Source organism: Ahaetulla prasina, chromosome 7, assembly GCF_028640845.1.
Source record: "Ahaetulla prasina isolate Xishuangbanna chromosome 7, ASM2864084v1, whole genome shotgun sequence".
In the NCBI taxonomy this organism is placed as follows: Eukaryota; Metazoa; Chordata; class Lepidosauria; order Squamata; family Colubridae; genus Ahaetulla; species Ahaetulla prasina.
Genome location: NC_080545.1, coordinates 4,663,784 through 4,682,686, shown reverse-complemented (window position 1 = coordinate 4,682,686; position 18,903 = coordinate 4,663,784). Strand labels below are relative to the sequence as shown.

The 18,903-nt window shown below is 42.9% G+C and overlaps 1 protein-coding gene across 4 annotated transcripts in view; it reads right to left on the bottom strand.

Moving 5' to 3' along the window:
• The window catches only part of HGF (hepatocyte growth factor), a 93,569-nt gene that overhangs the window by 58,468 nt on the left and 16,198 nt on the right, over positions 1 to 18,903 (bottom strand). For 2 of the 4 annotated variants that reach the window (XM_058191179.1, XM_058191177.1), the window contains exons 2-4: positions 7,220 to 7,382; positions 4,973 to 5,085; positions 2,325 to 2,439 (exon numbers count right to left, since the gene is read on the bottom strand). In XM_058191179.1, coding sequence (XP_058047162.1) covers positions 2,325 to 2,439; positions 4,973 to 5,085; positions 7,220 to 7,382 — 391 coding nt within the window. Of the gene's footprint in view, positions 1 to 2,324; positions 2,440 to 4,177; positions 4,291 to 4,972; positions 5,086 to 7,219; positions 7,383 to 18,903 lie in introns of all 4 variants that reach the window. The other 2 variants (XM_058191180.1, XM_058191178.1) reach the window with 1 other exon arrangement.

Below are 18,903 nucleotides of genomic sequence, written 5' to 3'. Positions count from 1 at the left end.
ATAACTGCATCCACCCATATATAGACATATAGACAGATAGACAGATATACATACATACCAGTGGTGGGTTGCTCCCAGTTCGGTCCAGTTCTATAGAACCGGTAGTAAAACCAGTGGGAGGCTCCACCCACCCGCCATGATGTCATCATGGGGTGATCTGCACATGCGCAGTCCCGTTGCGAACCGGTGGTAAAGGTAAGTAGAACCCACCCCAATACATACATACATACATACATACATAAATAAATACATAGATATCGTTTTCCCCAAAAAATAAGACCCTGACTTATATTTTTTTGAACCCTGAAATAAGCGCTTGACCTTATTGCCATGCGCTCAAAAGCCCAATTGGGCTTATTTCTTCCTTCCTTCCTTCCTTTCTTCTGGCCTTCCTTCCTTCCTTCCTTCCTTCCTTCCTTCCTCCTCCCTCCTCCTCCTTCCTTCCTTCCTTCCTTCTTTCTTCTGGCCTGCCTGCCTTCCTTCCTTCCTTCCTCCCTCCCTCCCTCCCTCCCTCCCTCCCTCCTTCCTTCTTTCTTCTGGCCTGCCTTCCTTCCTTCCTTCCTTCCTTCCTTCCTTCCTTCCTTCCTTCCTTCCTTCCTTCTTTCCTTCCTTCCTTTCCTTTCCTTCTTTTGCAAGCAATAGCACTTATATACTGCTTCAATTTGCTTTTCAGCTCCCTCTAAGAGGTTTACAGAGTCAGCCTCTTGCCCTGCCCCCCCAACAATCTGGATCCTCCTTTTACCCACCTCGGAAGGATGGAAGGCTGAGTCAACCTTGAGCTGGTCAGGAGCGAACTGCCGACCTGCTGACAGCCGGCAGTCAGCAGAACTAGCCTGCAGTACTGCATTCCAACCACTGCGCCACCATGGCGCAGCGGTATCATCCTGAATGATACACTCGGCTGCGTAATGCAGCCCATCACGATTTTGTATAGTTATTTTACAACTTCTAAACCAAAGGAGGCTTCAGGGAAGCTTTTTTGATTGATAATTCCACTTCATTTTTACATTCAAGTGCGCTCCGCTCTTGGAGAGCAGCGTACAAGCAGTCCTTGACTTAAAAACAGTTCATTTAGTGACCGTTCAAAGTTACAACGGCACAGAAAAAAAGTGAAGTTATGAACATTTTCCACACTTACAACTTTTGCAACATCCCAGGTCACGTGGTCAAAATTCAACCGCTTGGCCATTGGTTCATATTTATGACTGTTGCAGTGTCCTGGGTCACGTGATCCCCTCTTGCGACTGAATTTGTAGGCTCAATTGTGGTCAGAAGTAGAGGACTATCTGTATTTAGGGGAATATCCTTCTCCACATCTGAGCAAAATCTTCCAGGCTAGGAGAGATAAGCTCTCACTCCAAGTTCGTAGCAAACACCCAGATTATCCTAAATGTACTATCGTCCTTCAGCCTGGCCCAGAAAAAAAATTGTAATAAACGTATCTAAAGCAACAAGAGCCAATTATAAGTCCTCTTTGTTGTAACTCCAATCACCTTGTTTTAATGATCCCATAATCCCTCGCGGGGTGGAGTTCGGGCAACTGATTAGAGCTGAGTGTTCACTGGCTGGATGCCCTTCCTGTCACCAATGTGGAGTTTTGTACAGCAGATACATTCTCATTGTGCCCAGAGAGAGAAATATCTGGCTCTACTTAGGATCGAACTCACAGCCTCCTGATTGTGAGGCGAGAGCTGCACCTCTAGGCCACCACACCACTCTGTTGTTGGGACTTCAATGAATGGTTTAAGTCAAGGACTTCCTGTACGTTCCTGTTTTCATACCACGAAACACGTGTTGGTCAGCTACTCAAAGCAAGAAGGTTTCCATCACACTTCAACACACCCATAAAGGTAAAGGTAAAGGTTCCCCTTGCACATACGTGCTAGTCGTTCCCAACTCTAGGGGGCGGTGGTCATCTCCGTTTCAAAGCCGAAGAGCCAGCGCTGTCTGAATACGTCTCTGTGATCATGTGGCCGGCATGACTCAACGCCAAAGGCGCACCGAACGCTCTTCCCTTCCCACCAAAGGTGGTCCCTAGTTTTCTACTTGCATTTTTTACGTGCTTTTGAACTGCTAGGTTGGCAGAAGCTGGGACAAGTAACGGGAGCTCACCCCGTTACACGGCAGCACTAGGGATTCGAACCGCTGAACTGCCGACCTTTCGATCGACAAGCTCAGCGTCCAAAAAGGGAAGAAGATGGCAGCCATCAAGGGATTACGATCTTGACTTTTTACAGCCATCCTCTCTGTAGAGATCCAGGATCCTATTCCATGTAAAGAACCCCCGTTGTTGGAAAAGGCAGGGTGGATCCCACCAATCTTACCTGTGTTCGTGAGGTATGGTCGAATTCCAGGCTTGGCATTCGATCCCGCTTTTGGTGACCGATATGTTCCCCTTGTAGGTCGCGCCTTTCCCAATGATGCAGTTTTGAATGTAGTCTGTTAGAATCAACGAAACAAAGACAAAAGGAAGGTGAACGTTTTCTGAAGAGCAGGAGGACAAACCTAGCGGGTGATTGAGGCCTTGAAATGTCTGTTTCAATCGATTTTTTGTTATGATGTTAAAATCGTGAAATGTTTGCAACGAAACAACCAAGCTCAGAAAACACCAAGGACTCCACAGTTGTCATCGTGGCCCTCCTCCTCCTCCTCTTTCTTCTTCCTCCTCCTCCTTCTCCTCCTCCTCTTTCTTCTTCTTCCCCCTCCTTCTCCTCCTCCTCTTTCTTCTTCCTCCTCCTCCTTCTCCTCCTCTTTCTTCCTCCTCCTCCTCCTTCTCCTCCTCTTCTTTCTTCTTCCTCCTCCTCCTTCTCCTCCTCCTCCTCCTCCTCCTCTCCATCCCTCTCTCTTCTCCTTCCCTCCTCTTCTCCTTCCCTCTCTCTCCTCCTTCCTCCTCTTCCTCTTCTCCTCTTCCTCCTCCTCCTCCCTCCCTCCTCCTCTCCACCCCCTCTCTTCTTTCTACTTCCCTCTTCCTCCCTCCCTCTTCTCTTCTCCTTCCCTACTCTTCCTCTTCTCTCCTCTTTCCTCCTCCTCCTCCTCCCCCCTCCCTCCCTCTTCTCTCCTCTTCCTCCTTCCCCCCCCTTCCTCCACTTCCTCCTCTGTTCTCTTTCCTCTTTCTTCCTCCTCCTCTTCCTCCTTCCCTCCCTCTTTTCTCCTCTCTATTTATTTATTTTATTTATTTATTTATTTTGTCAAAACATCATACAAAAAATTTATATAGTATATAAACATATATATGAGTAAATATTAGGAGGTATAAGCATGCATATATATATATATATATATATATATATATATATATATATATATATATATATATATATATATATATATATATATATATATATATATATATATATATATTTGTTTTCTGAGGTTTTATGGTGTTTGCATGTAGGTTATTGGTTATTTCCCCGTAAGAATTGGTATGATGCCGACGAAGTCTCATTCGTCATCTTCAGGCTTCAGCTTAGTGCTCATGAAGCACGGCTGAAGCCTGAAGATGACGAATAAGACTTCGTCAAAACGTCGCCAAGACACTACCTATTTTACGCGGGAGAGAACCCGAATAGCCAAAGACCTACATATATATATATATAGGAAGAAGAAAAGAAAAACAATAGGACAGGAACGGTAGGCACATTTGTGTGCTTATGCACGCCCCTTATGGTCCTCTTAGGAATGGGGTGAGGTCAATAGTAGAAAGTTTTTGGTTAAAGCTCTTTCCTCCTCCTCTTCTCTTCACCTCCTCCTCCTTCCTCCCTCTTCTCTCCTCCTCCCCTCCTCTTCCTCCTCTCTTCTCTTTCCTCCTCCTCCTCTCTCCTCTTTCTTTACCCTCCCTCTTTCCTCTCTCCTCCTCCCCTCCTCTTCCTCCTCTCTTCTCTTTCCTCTTTCTTCCTCCTCCTCCCCCACTGAAGATAAGGAAACATCTGCAAGGAAACAACTAAACTCAGAGAGCACCAAGTACCCCACAGTTCAACCCTGAGCAACCAATATTCTCTTCTAAAGGTGGAATGAAACAGCATCAGTGGGAACAAGGAAAAACCCTCATCCCCCTTCCACCTGATCCATAACCCACAGCCCCACCTGCTTTGCATAATCACATGAAACTCTTCTCCAACAACAACAAAAATGGTCTGAGCTCTGTAGCATGGCTCACCCAAGTTAGCCACTTACATACCTTTCTTTTCATAGAGAAGGAATGCATTGTCGTGTTTCTTCCTGACTCCATTTTCTAGGCTAGTAAAAGATAACCAATGGCAACGTTTGGCTGTTTTGTCAAATGCAAAAGCTCTGGATAGAAAATAAAACATATTGTGGAGTTAACTTCCATGAGGACATATGGCTTTCATTATTACCATAACTAGCAGTAGTGCTGGGATTCAGCTGGTTCGGGCAAACCAGTAGTTAAATTGATGCTGGCCCTGCCCCTTTCATGAGTCTCCACACACTCTATTTTTGCTCCCTGGAGGCTTCAGGGAGGCCTCCTAGCCGAAAATCTCAGAGTCTAAATAAAAGTAATTTAACTTCACATAAAATAATCTTCTTCCTCTTCTTCTTCTTCTCCCCTCTTCTTCTCCTCTTCTTCCTCTCTCTCTTTCCTCCTCCTCCTCTCTCCTCTTTCTTTACCCTCCCTCTTTCCTCTCTCCTCCTCCCCTCCTCTTCCTCCTCTCTTCTCTTTCCTCTTTCTTCCTCCTCCTCCCCCACTGAAGATAAGGAAACATCTGCAAGGAAACAACTAAACTCAGAGAGCACCAAGTACCCCACAGTTCAACCCTGAGCAACCAATATTCTCTTCTAAAGGTGGAATGAAACAGCATCAGTGGGAACAAGGAAAAACCCTCATCCCCCTTCCACCTGATCCATAACCCACAGCCCCACCTTCTTTGCATAATCACATGAAACTCTTCTCCAACAACAACAAAAATGGTCTGAGCTCTGTAGCATGGCTCACCCAAGTTAGCCACTTACGTACCTTTCTTTTCATAGAGAAGGAACGCATTGTCATGTTTCTTCCTGACTCCATTTTCTAGGCTAGTAAAAGATAACCAATGGCAACGTTTGGCTGTTTTGTCAAATGCGAAAGCTCTGGATAGAAAATAAAACATATTGCGGAGTTAACTTCTATGAGGACATATGGCTTTCATTATTACCATAACTAGCAGTAGTGCTGGGATTCAGCTGGTTCGAGCCGGTTCGGGCAAACCGGTAGTTAAATTGATGCTGGCTCTGCCCCTTTCAGGAGTCTCCACACACCCTATTTTTGCTCCCAGGAGGCTTCAGGGAGGCCTCCTAGCCGAAAATCTCAGAGTCTAAGTAAAAGTAATTTAACTTCACGTAAAATAATCTTCTTCCTCTTCCTCTTCTTCTCCCCTCTTCTTTCTCCTCCTTCTCTTTTCTCCATTCTCCCCCTTCTTCCTCTTCTTCCTCTTGACTCCAGAAGGCTAGCATTTTCATTGAGTGTCAAGTTTGGTCCAAACAAATGTAGGATCTTACCAGGCCGATAAGATTTTGCTATGTTCAAAATATCTGGAAAGGTTATGGTAGGCCAAGAAGTTTCAGATCCATCATTGCATTGCTCAGCTGATGATAGCTGATGATAGCCCCGTTTTTGCTCCCAGGAGGCTTCAGGGAGGCTTCCTAGCCGAAAATCTCAGTCTAGATAAAAGTAATTTAACTTCACATAAAATAATTTTCTTCCTCTTCCTCTTCTTTCTCCTCCTTCACCTCCTCTTTTCTCCGTTCTCCCCCTTCTCCCTCTTCTTCCTCTTTCTCTTCTTCCTCTTGACTCAAGAAGACTAGCCTTTTTCATTGAGAGTCGAGTTTGATCCAGACAAATGTAGGAATCTTACCAGTCCGAGAAGGTTTTGCTATGGTCAAAATATCTGGAAAGGTTACGGTAGGCCAAGAAGTTTCTGATCCATCATCGCTTTGCTCAGCTGATGATAGAGGCCTGAAGCCTGTTTTCTTCGAATAAAAGATGTTGTACCTAATAGACTCAGAAAACACAACTTGAAGAATGTAAACAAGCATTTTCTTTGGGCTTCACTCCAGCTGGACTCAGTAGGAAGGACTCTGATGATGAGAATATAATTTATGAGCAGAGGAGGTCCTGGTGATTTATCATCGGGGGTTTTAACTCTGATTTCAAAAATGATTACATGGAAAGGAAATGGGTTTTTTTTAAAAAAAATTAAATTTTGCACAAGAGTAAGCTGTGTGGGAGTAAAAAAATGTTACGTTATTGTATGGTAGAGTCTTATTATCCTTCACTTTTTCTGAGTCTCAACCAATTAAGTATCAGTTACCTCACAAACAACTTCTAGATGGAGCCCAGAATCTGTCACACTCAAGAAAGTTGGAGAATCTCAAACTTTTCTGCCACCCCCTCATGAAGTCTATACTATAAGCAGAGAATATTTGTTACTTCCACTGGAATATTTTTTTTTATTTTTTAGAACAAAGCTATAGGCTTTGTTTTCATTTTTAACCATGAAACGCTTGAAAAATCCAACACTCCGTGCAAGGGAACAATCATTGCTCCAAGATCTTGAAAATTCAACCTCTACAACATCAGCCTCATCCTCATCTTCTTTTAATGACCCCATAATCCCGGTCCTTGGCATGGAAGAGACATGGCTGCTAGTGAAAGCCCATCTCAGGATAAAAGGCAAGGGGTGGAGATGAATAAGTGTGGCAGATGACTATTCCTCTCTCTGCCGGACAGACTTGTTAGCCTGCAGTGAGAGAGAAACTTTTTGCAGGGGCTGCCGGTGCTCCTAATGAAGGGAATATTTATTTAACTACAGAGGGTTTGTCATGTTTGGGAGCCAGGTCAGAACAGGACCTCAAAATAAACTCCCGCAGTGAGTTGTCCTGTGGTGAGTTGATCCCGGAAAGGTGACCAGGGCAGGATGACCATGTTGAATGGGCCACGGCGAGTTGTCCTATTCCCGGGAGAAAAAATATAGCTTTGTACTATATTTTAGAACTGGCTCCCTCCAGCTGCTTCTGTCTGCGTCTTCTAAAAAGTAGAACCAGTGGTGGGATTCAAATAATTTAAAAACCAGTTCTCTGCCCTAATGATTCCTTCCAACAACCAGTTCGCCAAACTCTTCAGAAAGTTAACAACTCGGTTCTCCCGAACTGATGCAAACCGGTTGAATCCCACCACTGAGTAGAACCATTAGATGCCAAAAAAAAAAATTGCAACATTCCTTACCTGCAAATGAATAAAAGTCCTTTACTTCGGCTGCATCTCTTGGCACACTGTTCTGTCGTATTTAGCAGCTTCGTTTTCACTTTCAGTGCCTTGTCTATCCTTATTAATGAGGTATCCGCTGTTTTCCGGTAGTCATGGAGTGGGTTTCTTTTCCCTTTGTTTTCTGCAGGAGGAAGCAACAGTGTTGTGACTCGTCCTCCCTCCTCTCCTCAGCCGGGCCCCTCTCGTCTCCAACCGGGCCTTTTATCAGACTCTGAGTCTGATAATGAAGATGAAAGCCCTGTCATGACTCCAGCCCCTGGCCCTGGCCCCATGCCCGGAGAGGATTCAAGGACTGAAAGGGGAAGCCCGATAAACCTCACTCAGACAGCGTGTGTTCCTTTGGCTCAGCCTTCAGAGCAGGAAGCCAGCCAGGTGGTAGAATTACCCGGGCCTACTCCCTCTGACCCCTCCCTTTCCCAGACGCTGACAGCAGATCCAGCTGAAGACAATTCACAGTGGGTGGACCCTCGCTTCCGGAGATCTGAGAGGCGACGCCAGCAGAAGGAAGGGCGGGGCAGGCCTGGATAAATGCTGAGTCATGGAGCCACACCCCACAGCCTATATAAAGGACCTGCTTTTGGCATTCCAACCTTGAGTCAAGCAAAGTCTTATCTAGTTTGCTGATATCAGACCCTATCACTGAAGTCACAACTTGGACTCCTGCCTGCCCTGATAAACCTCGAAGGAACTTGGCAGGCTGCAAAGACTTCGTTGCCAAGTTTGTTACGGATTTCCTTGACTCGTTCGTCGGAGTGGGGGTGGTACACGACAGACAGACACACCTGTCCGTTGCATCATTCCAAGAAAGTCAACCTGATAAAGGACAACTGTATACAGGGAGTCCTCGAGTTACGACCAACATCGAGCCCAAAATCCATGCTTCTAAGTGAGACGTTTGTTAAAGGAGTTTTGCCCTACTTTACGATTTTCCTTGCCACCGCGATTAAGCGAATCAGGGCATTTGTTAAGTGGGTCACCTGCTTGTTAAGTGAATCCGGCTTCCCCACTGACTTTGCTCGTCAGAAGGTCACAAAAGGGGACCCCTCGGGACACTACGACCGTCGTAAGTATGAGCCACTTGCCAAGCGTCTGGATTTTGATCGTGGGGATGCTGCAAAGGTCATAAGCGTGAAAAACGCTCCTAAGTCATTTTTTTCAGTGCCGTTGTAACTTCAAACGGTCACTAAATGAACGGCTGTAAGTCGAGGACTCCCTGTCTATATTACAACGGGGATTCTGGTCTCCATTGTGTTCGTAAATTGTAACCTTAATAAGATAATAATAACTGGAGAAGTGTTTTGCTCTCACTAGCACCTGGGAACAGTTCATTTGTATTTTGTTTGTAGGTTTTATGGGGAGGGGGGGGTGGGAAATCTTATGAATGTCAAGCACAGGAGAAATCAGGAAATTCAGGCAGTTCAATTGAGTATAATGATTTATTGCAAGGTTAAGCTCTCTACAAGAATCTGGCCAACTAACAGTCAAGGGAAATGAGCGGGAGATAAGAAAGTCATTCAAGGTAGGTCGGACTTAGATCTCTTGCGTCTAGAAGTTGTGAATGCTCCAACACTGGAAGTTTTGAAGAAGAGATTGGCAACCATTTGTCTGAAATGGTAGAGGGCTTCCTGCCTAAACAGGGGGTGGACTAGAAGACCTCCAAGGTCCCTTCCAACTTGGTTATTCTATTCTATTCTATTCTATTCTATTCTATTCCTAATTCTTTTCTTATTCTATTCTATTCTATTCTATATTCTATTCTATTCTAATCTAATTCTTTTCTTATTTATTCTATTCTTTATTTTATTATATTTTATTCCATCCCATCCAATCCATCCCAACCCAACCTCTTATTCTATTCTATTCTATTCTATTCTATTCTATTCTATTCTATTCTATTCTATTCTATTCTATTCTATTCTATTCTATTCTAAATTCTTTTCTTATTCTATTCTATTCTATTCTATTCTATTCTATTCTATTCTATTCTAATCCAATTCTTTTCTTATTTTATTTTAGTTTATTCTATTCTATAGTATTTATTCTAATCTAATCTAATTCTTTTCTTATTTTATTCTCTTCTCTTCTCTTCTAATTCTATATTCTATTCATCTCTTGCAGACATGCAGTGACTCGTGACTGATGATACATTTGACCCTTCCCTCCAGCTCAGCCTGGTCATCTTCTACAATGAAAAGCCCAAGAGTTCCCCTTGAGTCATGGTATTTAAATTGCAAAAACAAAACAAATTAAGTCACTCGTTATAGGCTGGAACTCTGTGTGGGAGGCATGAGAGAGACAAGGGAAGTGGATGTACCGAGTGAAGGAAAGTAGAGAAAATTGGTTCAGTTTTTTTGAACTACTGCCCTTTTTAATAGTAAAAGTTTGTTTAGCACATAATTCAAAGCTTCTGTAGTCTCTAACCTGTTCCAGGTGCGTGTGTGAATAGGAAGAACCTTACAGTCTCTTGCCTCCAAATGCTAAATTAGGATAAAAATGAATCTGACATCTTAATGGAAAAGATTTTTAGTTGGGACCATGAATAAATGTTTAACTTACTTACTTCCATGATACCCATCAGAAATCTGAGAGAAACCTTGAATGTTCCCTGAAAAACCACAGAATTTTAACTCAACATCTATAGAGATTCTCACTCATCCAGGTCATGGTGACTCCCAAAGGTGCTTTTTTCAAGAGGCAAATGGATTTTCTTGGGGTTTTTTTTTTTGCCTTGAAGATGTTTCCCTTCTCATCCGAGAAGCTTCTTCAACTCTGACGGAATGGTGGGGAATTTCAAAGCAGAACTGAAGAAGCTTCTCGGATGGGAAGCGAAATGTCTTCAAGAAAAAAAAATATTCCAGTTGAATTTTTTGGGGGGAAAAACGCTAACAAAATAAAATTCAACATAGAGAAAAGTCAAGTCTTACGCTTAGGCAGGAAATACCAAAAGTACACATATAGACTGGGTGAAACCAGGATTAATAGCAGTAACTAGAAGAGGGATTTCGGAGTCTTAGTGAACAACCAATTCAATATGAGCCAACGATGTGCGGTGGCAGCCAAAAAAGCCAATACAATCCTAAATTGCATTAACAGAGGGATACAATCAAGATCAAGTGAGGTACTAATACCACTCTATAAAGCCTTAGTAAAACCACACCTAGAATACTGCATCCAGTTTTGGTCACCACACTATAAAAAAGATATTAAGACTCTAGAAAGAGTGCAGAGCAAGAAAGAAGATTAGGGGACTGGAGGCTAAAACAGATGACGAACGGTTGCAGGAACTGGGCCTGGCTAGTCTAGTGAAGAGAAGGACCAGGGGAGACATGATAGCAGTCTTCCAATATTTGAAGGGCTGTCACAGAGAGGAGGAAGGGGGTCAACGTATTTCCTCAAGCACCCTAAGACTAGACAAGGAATAATGGATAGAAACTGATCAAGGAGAGATTTAACCTGGAAATAAGGAGAAATTTTCTGACAGTGAGAACAATCAACCAATGGAACAGAAGTTGCCTTCGGAAGTTGTGGGAGCTTCATCACTGGAAGCTTTCAAGAAGAGACTGGACTGCCATCTGTCAGAAATGGTGTAGGGTCTGCTTCAGCGGAGAGTTGGACTAGATGACCTCCAAGGTCCCTTCCCACTCCGTTTATCTGTATCTAAGCACCTTTGGGATTCTTCAACATAGCATCTCAGATAAAAGAGTAGAAAACCGAGAGCTTAAAACCAAAAACTTGGATGTTTTTGCAAAATATATGTTTAAATTAATTCTTCAACAGAGGATCTACTTCCACAAAAAATTGTTAGACAATTTGGAGATCACTGCGTTGTTGTTTTTTTCCTTAAAAGAGCTACAGAAAAACAATTCTACAAAGTATTGAAGATATTGAGTTGAATTTTGGCACCATTGATGTCCTCTAAAAGATTCTTGCAACTTTCATCTACCTCCGCCAACAAAAAAAAAATGAAGCAACTACAGTTTTGATGTTCTTCCTTTATCGCCTAGGGACCAATTTTTCCCCCTCCAACTGAATCCCAAAGCAGATCAGATCAAATCAGATGAGATTACCTTTGAATTTCAAAGAGCCAAAAAACTCAGAATCAAAGCGTGTTTTTCTTTCAATCTCAGAAGCGCAGCTGAAATCAAATTAGTGCTGACTCATGTCTTCTTAGCATCTGATGGGGTGGGAATTTCTTTTTAAACAAGACCACAGTCGACGAAAAAGTACCATTCTTTTCCCCATATGTTGTTGTTCCCAACTCCCCCTGCCCTACCCCCCAAAAAAATCTTCTCTAAATTCAAATTATTTATTTGAAAAATCTCGGAAGTAGGGGGGGGGAAATCTCCAGATATAAGAATTATTTGACTTTCCCTCTGAAATGGACAACGGCTATTTCTAGAGTGAAAATAATTTTGGGCAAAGATATAAGGAGACTGGATCAGAGCGCATGAGACTAACTTGTATGGCTTCGGAAGAAGCGCTGATTTTAAAACCATACTTGCAATTTCTTTTTTCTTTTTGCTGTCTCCCCAGGAGATTAACTTCAACCTGTCCTTCGCTAAAATTAAGGCATAAGCCTGTGATGGCGAACCTACGGTACATGTGTCCGAAGTGGCATGCTAAGCCATGTCGCCTGGTATATTAAATGTTGCCCGTTCCTCTTCTGGGTTTCTGGCGCACACGTGACAATCAGCTGGCCTTTATATGTGCAGCAGTGTTGGAAACCGGAAAAGCTGGTCTTCCATTTTCTGGCATGAGCATGCATGCCGGCCAGCTGATTGGTGTGTGCACATGCGCGGCAGTAACCTGAAGACTTTAGGGGTTGAATTCTGGTGGTTCAGACCAGTTCGGGCATACCGGTAGCTCCGACAATCAGCTGAGAGTGAACCGGTTCGCTCCAACGATCAGCTGGGCCTGCCTGTCCCTGCGATATACCTGCCTTTATTTCCTTTGTTTGAAGCCCAGCTGATCAGTGCGGCAGCGCGAATTGCCACGCCGCAGCTCTTTCAGTCACCGGAGCTGCTGTAGAAGGTGTTGTTTTCAAATGTACTGCCTGCGCGCAGTTCGCCTGTTTGTCGCGCACGAAGCGAACCAGTTGTCCGGTTGAATCCCACCACTGGAAGACTTGCTGGCCGGTGTGCATGCACACGCCGGAAATCAAAAGTACTTTATCCGGCGCGCGCATGCCCCCAGACAGTTCCTCTTCCTGGTCGTGGCCCCGATGAAACTTGGTCCGGAAAAGGTTTGCCATCACTGGCATAAGCCCTCAGGAAGGTTTGTCCTTACGACAACCTAAACACAACCAAGAACGACCGTCAATTTCCAAAAGGGAAAAATATCAAGCACCCTAAAGGGAGCCATTCCTTAATGGTCTTCCCTGGTTTGCAATGAGGATCTTGGCGAGATCCAATCGATTGCATTTTTTTGCAAAGAAGCTGCATGAGATGTTAAATCTCGAAGCAACTTCAGAAGTGCCCAAAACATGTCATTTTGCTTCTCATAAAACTCTCTCTCTCTCTCTCTCTCTTGTTTTGCAATTGTTCCTTACTTCCTCTAAAGAAGCTGCACCAGTAAGAAGTCAGGCGTGTGTCAGAAGTATTCAGATTTCAACACAAGTTTCCTAGAAGGATTTGAAAAAAAAGACAAACCCGAAGGAACAAAGCCCTGAATCTCTTGTATCATTGCTCTATTATTATGTCTGACTTGAACCAAGGTGTCGTGGTCCATCAGCAGCCTATGGAGCTGGCAACAGAGTTGGACAGCGATGAGGCTGAGGTGAGGCCAGGACCATCGGGGAATGATGTGCGGACTCCAGAGCCTCGAGAGACTGGTAGTAGTGAGGCAGAGGAACAGGAGGAGTCTGTTCCTAATGCACGCATGAGAAGAGCTGCCAGAAGGCAAGAGTAGCTCAAGCAAAGAGGATGGCTTGGGAGTAGGGCCAAGGGATGATTGACCCCTCCCATTAGGTTTAAACGACCAGCAACGGCATTTCAACTTTGCCGGAAAACAACGTTGTAGCGTCATCTTCTGCTTCATCTTCTGCTTCGTATACATCTTTATTTTTGTGACTTCTGAACGTTTGCCAAAAAAGGCCTTTGGCAGTTTGCCTAATTGGACTAAGGTTTGTGAGATAACTGAGGAATTTGTGTTGGGAGGCATTTGTTTTACGTTGAGTTGAACGACGCTGGGAATCAAGTAATTCCCAGCTATTCGAATAAAGTTTGTTTTTCCACGGACTAAGTTTACTACTACCTACTTGGGCCTGGGTCACAACACAAGGCAGCGTTATATCCTCAGAAGATGGAAAGGTAACAAGGAATCACAACTCATCACCACAATGTACCTTGCATGTTACATCAGACACGGTAGTCCTCAACATATGAGCACAATTGAGCCCAACATGTCTCTTGTTAAGTGAGATATTTATGATGTGAGTTTTGCCCTATTCTCTTGCCTTGGTTGCTAAGTGAATTGCTACAGTTGTTGAAGTTAGCAACACGGTTGTTAAGTGAATCTGACTTTCCCTGTTGACTTTGCTTGTTGGAAGGTCACAAAAGGGGAATCACATGACCCCGCCCCCGGGAAAGCCATCATAAATATGAGTCACTTGTCAAGCATCTGAATTTTGATCACTTGATCATGGGGATGCTGCAAAAATGGAACAGTATGAAAAATGGTCATAAGTCATTTTTTTAATCGCCGTTGTAACTTTGAACTTTCCACTAGTTAATTGTTCTCACTCTTAGGAAATTTCTCCTTAGTTCTAGGTTGCTTCTCTCCTTGGTTGGTATCAATCCACTGCTTCTCATTCTGCCTTCTGGTCTTTGGGGAATACCCTGTTTCCTCAAAAATAAGAACCAACTAGAAAATAAGTCCTAGCATGAGAAGAAGGGGACGACAGAGAACGAGGTGGCTGGATGGAGTCACTGAAGCAGTCGGCGTGAGCTTAAATGGATTCCAGGGGATGGTAGAAGACAAGAAGGCCTGGAGGAACGTTGTCCATGGGATCGCGATGGGTCGGACACGACTTCGCAACTAACAACAACAAACCTTAACCGATCTAACATTGGTTTTTTTATTCTAGTTTACTGATTGGTTCAAACCCCCACTAGCAGTTAAAAGGAAGAAACAGCTGCGATCACACATTGCTCCTAGAAGCACAAAGCTGTAAACACCAGCCTGAAGATGATGAATGAGACTTCGTCGAAACATCGCCAAGGCACTTCCAATTTTACGTGGGAGAAAACCCGAATAACCAAAGACCTACATACAAACACCCATGAAAACCTCAGAATATATATATATATATATATATATATATATATATATATATATATATATATATATATATATGTGTGTGTGTGTGTGTGTGTGTGTGTGTGTGTGTGTGTGTGTGTGTGTGTGTGTGTGTGTGTGTGTGTGTGTGTGTGTGTGTATGTATGTATGTATGTATGTATGTAGGTCTTTGGTTATTTGGGTTTTCTCCCGCCTAAAATTGGAAGTGTGTTGGCAACATTTCAACGAAGTCTCATTCGTCATCTTCAGGCTTCAGCTTCGTGCTACTGGGAGCAATGTGTGCTCGCAGCTGTTTCTTCCTTTTATATATATACAGTGTGTATGCATATATATGCATACACTCACACACACACACATGTCTGTCTGTCTGTCTGTCTGTCTGTCTGTCTGTCCAGGAAGCAAGAGAAGGACTGGGTGATGTCATAATTCTCTGCCTATTTATTCAGACCTGGGGCCCTGATGTAATTCAGCCTCGCTGATTTAAGAGCGTGTGCTTAGTGATATAAATATTAAGTTCCCGGCACACGACAATATATAGTCGGGGTGCATATGGATATTTAGAGCCTCCCAGACCTCCATGGTGCCCCTGAAAGCAATAGGTGGTCATTTTTTAATGCGAGGAAAAAAAAGGAAAATGAGTAAATACGTAAGGCAGAGAACATTCTTGTTAAATACAACATCAATGCATGTAAGATTAATTCTCCCTCGGCTCAGCTCCTGTGAAATTCATGGATATATTCATTAGGTTTGGGGGTAATGATCTGGAAAAGGTCTTGACACGGCTTTCTTTTAGGATATATTTTACTTCTCAGGCTAGTCTATTATTCTGAGTTTTCCCTACAAATGTCTGCCTGCTTAGCTGTTTTTGAGATCAGCTAAGGTCAACATCCAGTTTTGGTCACCAGGCTGTAAAAAAAAAAAAAGATGTTGAGACTCTAGAAAAAGTGCAGAGAAGAGCAACTAAGACGATTTAGGGGACCAGATGCGAAAACATACAGTAGTGGCCAAAATTGTGGAAACCTTTTGGGAAAAGTGTATTTTTGAGGTTTAATGGCTAATAACAGCACTTTTTTTTTTTTTTTTTGTGTTTCAGGATAATCATATTCCACTGTTGGAATGGCCTGGGAATAGCCCAGACCTTCACCCAATTGAAAATCTATGGTGTTGACTAAAGAAACTTGTTAGTTAGAAGCGACCCAGCAATAAAACCCAGTTAATAGAAGCCATCATTCAATCTTGGTTTCACTCTTTCCACTTATGACTGTATGACTATAACTTGTTGCTGGCAATCCTTATGATTTATATTGATATATTGACCATCAATTGTGTTGTAAATGTTGTACCTTGATGAAGGTATCTTTTCTTTTATGTACACTGAGAGCATATGCACCAAGACAAATTCCTTGTGTGTCCAATCACACTTGGCCAATAAAATTCTATTCTATTCTATTCTATTCTACATGTTAACAGCTGCAGAATTAAAAGACTTGGTTCACTCCATGGGAAGACCTTGTAAGGCCGTCATTCATGCTAAAGTTTACCCAACTAAGGATTAACTGACATGGTGATAATTTTTGTATATCATGTTTTTTCTACATGTTTCACTTTTCTTCTTTCTACTGGAACTGCTACTCTAATAGCAAACCCTTCCTAAAAGTTATTGCATCACATTCATGATTAAATTATCTTTCCATTGATATATAATTTTAGGGTACTCCCAAAAAACGTGGTGTTATTAGCTAGTTTTAGAAAAGAAACTTTTCCCAAAATGTTTCCACAATTTTGGCCACTATTGTATACAGGTCGTCCTTGACTTACAACAGTTCATTTGGTGACCATTCAAAATTGCAACGACAATGAAAAAGTGACTTATGATCGTTTTTCACACTTATAACCGTTACGGCATTCCTCTGATCATGTGATCAAAATTCAGCTATTTGGTAACTGGTTCATATTTATGATGGTTGAAAGATGCTTGACAGCTGACTCACATTTCTGACGACTGCAGTGTCCCAGGGTCACGTGATCCCCTTTGGAGACCTTCCAATGAGCCAAGTCAATAGGGAAGCCAGATTCACTTAACAACCATGTGACTAACTTAACGACGGCAGTGATTGGCAAGCAAGGTTGCAGAAGACTTTTACATAGACTTCTGTAAAGCTTTTGACTCAGTGGTACATGACAAACTTCTCCTAAAACGGGGCCAAACTCCCTTGACAAAAGTCTCACTCAGCGACAGAAATGTTGGGCTCCATTGGGGTCATAAGTCGAGGATGACCCATATAAGAAGCGCTAATTCTATGCAGCTTCCTGATTTTTTTCTTGAAATTATCTAAAATCTCAAGGCGTACCAGAGCTACAGATTACATCTTTCATACAGCTGGAATCCCAATAGATATTTATCTGCAGGGAGAGCAGCTGCCTAGCCAGTAGCCACCAGTTAATGAACCTTAATCAAAAAGACTTTCTATTTTTAATTAAGAAAAGAATGTCAGTTGGTGCTTTGGCGAGTTCTTTATCAAACGAGAAAGCTGATCCATTTTAACCAAGCCGATTTTTTTTTTTTTTGCAACAGATGGATAATTCAAAATCCAGTGACTTGAAGCGAAATGAATCATTCAAATCCCCACAGCATAGATTTTTACAACATACATCGAAACGCAACCTCAGAGCTACCGAAGACGAATCTCGGCTACATTCGTTCGTTTTCCTGAAAAACACTCGCGAAAACACCAGGGACAAAATACAGAAGATGCATGAATTCTGTCAAAGACTTTGCATTTTTTTTTAAAAAAAAAACGCACACACATACTTTTTTACACCTCCAGGAAAAAACAGTCACTGCCTGGGATTTTTAGGTTTTCAACTGGGACCCAAATCTGATTTTGTCTGTTTACCGGATAGACTTTTTAAAAAAATACCCCGTTTCCTCGAAAATAAGACATCCCCTGATAATAAACCCAATCGGGCTTTTGAGCGCATGCGTTAAAATAAACCTACCCCCCCCCGAAAATAAGCTCTCCCCGAAAATATTTAAACGCAGAACTGGAAATCAGGTAAGATGGCAAGAGGAGCCCCATCTCGCTCCACGCGTCCCAAAATAATAAGACCTCCCCGAAAATAAGGCCAAGCACTTATTTTGAGGTTCAAAAAAATATAAGACAGGGTCTTATTTTCGCAGAAACACGGTATATAACTTTATGGAATTGTGCTGCTGTTTTGAGGTTGATGCATCTCTAACTAGTTTTACGCTATGAGAGGCAACTTGAAAATAGGTTCATTTCATCTCAAATCTGCCTTCTCGTCCAGCCAATCCTGTTTTTACTTTCTCCCAAAAGATTGGTATCATACAAGGCAGAGAGGCACAATATTGAATTCTGCAGCTGGATGTATCTGCTTTCAAAGCTCTCTTGAAGGAGTTATTGTGCAGGGAGATAAATCAGATCTTGGCTGGAGAAAAAGTTTGCAGGGATTGCATTATTTTGTAGCTTCTCAAGCTTCCAGATAAAAAACATGCCAGGCTTATGGTTCCAGACTCATGAAATTAATACAATTGCTAAAAAGAAAAAAAAAAGAGAGAAACTGACTTGCCAAAGCATGAATAAGTATCCAGGTCTTGATGCACTTCAATCTTTTCCTACATTTTCTAATGGTGAAAGGGAGAACAGATAGTCTTGACTTGACTTACAATAGTTCATTTAGTGACTTGTAGATAAATTGGGTATGGTCAAGGCGATGGTTTTCCCAGTTGCAATGGATGGCTGTGAAAGTTGGACCACAAGGAAGGCTGAGCACCAAAGAATGGAGGCCTTTGAACTCTGGTGCTGGAGAAGACTCCTGCGAGTCCCTTGGACTGCAAGGTGAACAAACAAGTCAGTCCTAGAGGAGATCAACCCTGACTGCTCTTTAGAAGGCCAGATCCTGAAGAGGAAACTCAAATCCTTTGGCCACCTAATGAGAAGGAAGGACTCACTGGAGAAGAGCCAAATGCTGGGAACGATGGAGGGCAAAAGAAGAAGGGGACAGCAGAGAATGAGGTGGCTGGATGGAGTCACTGAAGCAGTCGGCGTGAGCTTAAAAGGATGCAGAGGTGGGTTTCAGCAGGTTCTGACCAGTTCTGGAGAACCAGTAGCGGAAATTTTGAGTAGTTCGGAGAACCGGTAGTAAAAATTCTGACTGGCCCTGCCCATATCTATTCTCTCCCTCCCAAGTCTCAGCTGATCAGGAGGAAATGGGAATTTTGCAGTAACCTTCCCCTGGATTGAGGACAGAATAGAGATTTTACAGTATCCTTCCCCTAGAATGGGGTGGGAATGGAGATTTTAAAGCATCCTTCCCCTGCCACG